At 48.4% G+C, this 6,000-nt stretch overlaps 1 protein-coding gene across 3 annotated transcripts in view; it reads right to left on the minus strand.

The window, feature by feature from the left end:
• Gspt1 (G1 to S phase transition 1) overlaps window positions 1-5,146 on the minus strand; it is a 35,039-nt gene extending 29,893 nt beyond the window's left edge. The window contains exon 1 of one of the 3 annotated variants that reach the window (XM_058579941.1): window positions 5,127-5,146. Coding sequence is in view for 2 of the 3 variants with exons in the window: in XM_046445794.2 (XP_046301750.1) it covers window positions 4,492-4,813 (322 nt within the window). In the remaining variant the exon portion in view is untranslated. Of the gene's footprint in view, window positions 1-4,491; window positions 5,055-5,126 lie in introns of those variants that run through there. The other 2 variants (XM_046445794.2, XM_046445787.2) reach the window with 2 other exon arrangements.
• Between the last annotated feature and the right edge of the window lie 854 nt (window positions 5,147-6,000).

Genomic DNA, 6,000 nt, shown 5'->3' on the forward strand with positions numbered 1-6,000 from the left:
ATTTCACCTCACAAAATTCTACTCTACTACTGCCAACTCTTAAACCTTTTGCACTCCTTTTTCTTCAACAAGAAAGACAATTTCATTTTATTTTTTATAGACTAAAGGACATGTCCAATAGCTTTCTCTTTTAGTTGTTGACGGACCTCTACTGTATTGTGTACACACGTGGTGCCTCACACATGCTCTACCGGTGAGCTGTAACCCATCCCGACAATTTTATCATTTTTAAGACATTCCTTCTTAGTAAACAAAAGTAAGGAAATCAAGGCTTAAAATGTCCTCTACATTTCCCTAACTTGCCCTTGTAAATCTTTTTTTCTTTTTTTATTTTGAGAGAGAGAATTTTAATATTTATTTTTTAGTTCTCGGCGGACACAACATCTTTGTCTGTAGGTGGTGCTGAGCATCGAACCCGGGCGCACGCATGCCAGACAAGGGCGATACTGCTTGAGCCACACCCCCAGCCCGCCCTTGTAAATCTTAATTGGTGTCTTTCCATACAGCACAATTTCAGAAAAGGTGATAAAGACAACATAATGCAAATAAAGTAGGCTTGAGTTGTGGCTCAGTGGTAGAACGCTGAATGTGCGAGACCCTGGGTTCAATCCTCAGCACCAATAAAAATAAATAAGTGAAATAAAGGTATTGTGTCCAACTACAACTCTTTAAAAAATGCAAATAAAGTATAGACTAACAACACTAAAAAAAAAAAAAAAAATTGCTCCAAAGAGGATTATTTGCAGGCAAAAAATCAAAATTTTCTTTCTTCTTTTGTTCTCCCCCTCCCTTATTTTAAAAATATTTACTTTTTAGTTATAATTGGACACAATTCCTTTATTTTATTTATTTATTTTTATATGGTGCTGAGGATCAAACCCAGGGCCTTGCAAGTGCTAGGTGAAGGCTGTACCACTGAGCCCCAGCCCCTGCCCCCCAGGGGAGTTCTACCACTAAGCTAGATCCTCAATTCTTTTCATTTAAGACACAATCTCACTAAATTGCCCAGGCTGTCCTTGAACTCATCACCTTCCTGCTGAAGCCTCCAGAGCAGCTGGGATTACAGATGTGTACAATACATCCTGCCCCGTCAACATTTCTAATGGTTTAAACAGCTGCTCAATCTAGCTAGCACAGCGCTAGTTGGCGTCATCACCAAATCCTGAATCTTTGCAGTCAAGCCATTAATACATAAGACCATGAAATGAGCTAAAATCCAATAATCAGTATATTAAGGCAGGGAAAGAAATAACTAATGGTACTAAAATACTAATCACTGTGACACTCCAGGAACAATAGATATCAGTGATCTCATCTTACTCTTTGTCCTGACAACCAACAATACTTTTATATTCAAACTGTTTCTGTACACATTTCAGTCTTCAAGAAAAACAAATCTCAAGAACCTTATCTATCACCTAGTCTTCAACAGGAGGTGTAATAATAAAGTGTAACAGCCCAATGGACAAAGCGATCATTACTTTGATTTTGTTCTTCTGCTGTAGAGGCCCTGAAGAGAGATCACTTTTGAGATTGTCCAGTGATTCGAAAAGCATCCATCAAGTGGTAATGGTCACATAAACTTGTCAATATACTAACCGCCCAGAACCATAGATATATATATATGCATTATATCTCAACTACTGAAGAATAAAGTCTCTCCCCAACAACAACAAAGTATTCAGCAAAAACCAAACACTCCAAAACAGAATATATTTCTAAAATTCAAAGCCAACAATACAATTTGTACATTTTGGACACAATGCCTTCCTTCTCTGAGGAAGAACTGAAAATTGCTGGTCTTATTCTAGATCGCCCCCCCCCCACCACCACCACCACCACACACCAATGCTGGGGATTGAACCCAGGACCTTATACACACTAGGCAAGCACTCTATCACATTTTTAGTCCTTTTTAAAATTTTATTTCTAGGCAGGGTTTTGTTACATTGCCCAGACTGGCCTAGAACTTGTGATCCTCCCCACCAACCTCCAGAGCAGCTGGGATTATGGGCCAGCACCACCACACCCAGTTTAGACTCATTTTTCAATGGCAAGGTTTTGAGAGGCTTTGGGATGGGGTGGTGCAAAGAACACTAACACCTTTTGAAGCTCCGGTGCTGTAAAAGTCCAAGTAACCCTGATGACCTAACACTGCTAAAGCTGTTTCTCATCTAACAATAAAAGACTGAACTAGGTACAAACTGGAACTTAAAATATATTCTATCAGAAAATGTTTGTTCTAGTACATATTAAATTTTGTTTTCCACATTTTCGTTCATTTTGGGACCTACATTTTAATGAGAATCACCTGGCCAATTTACTTAGTTCTGTAGAAAATTGTACTCAAATGAATTACACTTAATAATACTTAATCGTTTTCTTTGGAAATCTATATTCTTAAATTTTCAAAGAGATCCAAGGTCAACACTGAATATCAAAGTTTTGAGATGACTCAAGACAGGCATAACCAGTGAGGATGAAAGACATACAAAATCCTCTTCCTCAAGCTGGGGAAGCAGCTCAGTGGTACAGCACTACAGAGCAAGCACAACGCCCTGAGTTTAATCCCCATCAACAACAAAAAGAACAAACACCCCACACCTACCACAAATTTTACTTACCAAGAACAATGAAAAAAGAGGCTGTACTGTAACTCTAATATTGTCCATTTCTTCACTACAAAAATAATTACACACTTTTTGGTTCCCTCTTTACCAAGTTTAAGCCTTGATGCTATTTCTAATTTTTCCAAGTACAGTGTCCTGATGGTGGCATTTTAGGGACCTGAATGGTCTGGAACACACAATCCAACAGTTCCACATAACTGTTGACCTTAATGTAGAAAATCCTTACATTTTCAAACAGACATTCTATGGGATAATTTAAAAAAAAAAAAAAACATTAAATAGCATTTTTTAAAAGCAAATGGTATAGTCAGTAACACCAAAATAGGTTTTTGGTTTTAAAAGAGAAAAAAATTAATAACCATGATTCCTTTTGGATTTTCTTACTAACAATCATTTCCCTACACATTTTTAATATCTCCAACTTCTAGCATTGTCACAGACAAAAGGATTAAAACTACAAACCAGCAAATATCAGGAAGGAAGAAAACTCCTATATAAGAGGTAATGCCTAGTCACTGAACAATGACCATTCCAAATCACCACTCTGTAGACAGTTGTCTCTTAATGAATAGGCTGACAGCCAGATAGGCTGTAAATGGAACCCCAATCCTATAAGACTGATGCCGGTGGCTCCACAGTAAGGAGGGGCTGGATCTTACAAGGTAAAGTACAGGGAAACAAGCACTGTAAGGAACTGCTAAGTGAGCTAGCTCAGGTGGCCAACAGGCTTGATGAAAACAAGGAAATAAAAGTGGAGGTTTCCTTGTTCAGCAAAAACCAAACACTCCAAAACAGAATATATTTCTAAAATTCAAATCCAACAATACAATTCGTACATTTTGGACACAAGGAAAACATCAATCCCGCACACAAATAAAAGAAATATCAGTCAATAAAACAACCAAATCTTCACTGTGCTCATATACATTCTTCACAAAAGTATTCATCCAAACTCTATTCACCTCTAGAGAGCAAACTGTAGCAAGTTTTGGAAGAAACCAAGCTTCAAGAGCACTTTTATGATATCCATTTATCTAACACACACCACCATCAGAACTTGGAGAAATCGACAATGCACTCTTAAAACGAGCTGGGGCAGTCTATGATCCAGTCCACCAATATCCTCACTGAATCACCAGTGAGAGTTCTTCAGGTGCCCACCCAGGGAAGAGCACTTAGTTCAGCATCTGACACTCCCCCAAAGGCAGACCCTGAGAGCGGGCCACCTACCTGTCGCACAGCCTCTAACACCGGGGAGGTTACAGAGCGGCCTGTCCACTAACCTCGGGAAGGAGACTGGGAAACCGACACGAGCACGAGTAGAGTCGCCACTTTAAAGCAAGGAGAACCCCAAACGTGTCACTGACAAAGGAGGAAAGTCCCAGGCCCGCTTCAGAGAGGGGGCACACGTCGGCGAACTCCGCCGGCTCCCCACACACGGGTGGAGATCCCGAGCCGCGGCCGGCCGCTGCCGGGCCACCTCGGGCTGCAATGCATCCTGGGACTCGTGGAGGACGGCTGGGGCCGCAGGTACCGGAGACGGGGCCACAGGTTCCCGGGCGCGGCGGAGCGCGGCGGAGGTCCCGGCCCAGGCCGGGGGGCGACTCGAGCCCGAGTCCTCCCCGACTCCGGGCGCTCTCAACGCCCACCGGCCCGACCCCGGGCCCCGTCCGTCCTCACTCCCGGGCCTCGTGGCACTGACCGCCGCGGCCCTCTCGGTCCCAGACGGTTCCCATTCAGGCCCACAGCGGCCCCGCCCCGCCGGTCCCCCCACCCCGCCGGGCGCCGCTGTCAGCGCCCCACGTGCGGCCGCCCCGCGCCGCGCGCCAGCCCGCCCAGCCCGCGGGGCCCGGCCCTTTACCCGAGGGGCCTCCCGCGCCGAGGTGGCTGGCGGCGCCGGCCGGGGCTGGCGGCGGCTGGGCCGGGCCGCGCAGGAAGGACGGCACGAACTCGGCGGCGTGGACGTTGGGCACGAAGGGTTTGGCGTTGACGTTGAGCTGCCGGCTGAAGGCCGCGCTGAGGTGCTCACGCTGGGCCTCGGCCCCCGCCGCCAAGGGGCCCGGCCCGGGGGCCTCCATGTCCGCCTGGTCCCAGCAGTCGGGGGCCGAGTCGCTGCTGCTGCTGCCGCTGCTGCTCCCGCCGCCACCGCCGCCACCGCCACCGCCGCCGCTGCCGGGATCCATGATTGGGGGGGCCGTGTGTGTGGTGAAGAGAGGGCGGGAAATGGAGGTGGGGGCGTCCGGCCGGGGAGAAGCAGGCCGCGCTGACCCAGGAAGGCGGCGAGGCAGAAGTGCCGGCGGCTCGCAACTAGGTCCCTGGCGTCGCCGAGGCGGCAGCTCCAGTCCCGACTCCGCACTCACGACAGCGGCCGCGGCGGCTCAACCCTCCTCCTCGTGTGTGCGAGCGGATCTCCTCCCACCCAACCCAACCACCTCCGGCTGCCTCACCGCCAACCCCACGCCCGGCGGTGGGTTGACCCCTCGCCGCCACCCGTACCTTCGCCTCGGTAGTTCCCAGCCCTGTCCGTCCCCGTTTCCGGCTACGAAAGGCGGCAGAAGACAGAACTACGAGTTCCGGCAGCGCCCGCGCGACCCTGCTGCGGTTTTCCCGGGGGCCGATGGGAGTCGGAGTTCAGGGGCCGGGCGCCGCCGGAAGCGACTTAGCTCCCAGCAGGCTGCGCGAGGAGGCGGAGGTCTGGTGGCCGCTCGGCAGCACCGCTTGTCACCCGGTGGAGGCCAGGGCAGGCCCTGGCCAGTCTCCCGGCGGGTCAGAAGACCGAGCCTTTGGCCCAAAGGAAGGGCCTACCCCGGTTTTTAAGTACAGGGCCAGGGAAAACGGATAGCAATTAAATATAGAGAAGGGGAAAAAACACTCCCGAAGTCCCCCTTCCATCTCGTCACCTTTCCTACCTCTGAGCCTCACAGTCTCTCTCTCTCTCTCTCTCTCCACCTTGCTTCTCCCCAGCCCCCGCCAGTTTTGTGCCCTACATTTCAAAGCCTATGGGGAGCGTCTCTCATAGGTTCATTTGCGGAAGAGACTATAAACCCGTGTGAGTTACAGCTTAAACTGCAGCGTGGCTCTTTAAAGGGCCCTGCCCGGGCAGGAGGGTTGTTAACTGGAGACTTGGGATGACTCACAGTCTGTTTGACTAGTTATTAAAAGCCTTCACCTAAACTTTTCCATCTCGCCCTCTTCCCTGCCAAGAGGTCTGCAAGTTAAACCGAGGATGGCCATGCTCCGTCGTGTATCTGGCCGTACCTAGCTAATGGGGCTAATATTTTGCAGCGTCTACTTTTTTTTTTTTTTTTTAATCGCAATTAGGTGAAGAGGTTTTCTTTTGAATGGTCTGAATTGTTCAAGTATTCCCATA

The sequence above is a fragment of the Marmota monax genome, unplaced genomic scaffold (assembly GCF_021218885.2).
Source record: "Marmota monax isolate L192 unplaced genomic scaffold, Marmota_monax_Labrador192_F-V1.1 WCK01_AAM20220418_F8-fsc00035, whole genome shotgun sequence".
Lineage (NCBI taxonomy): Eukaryota > Metazoa > Chordata > Mammalia > Rodentia > Sciuridae > Marmota > Marmota monax.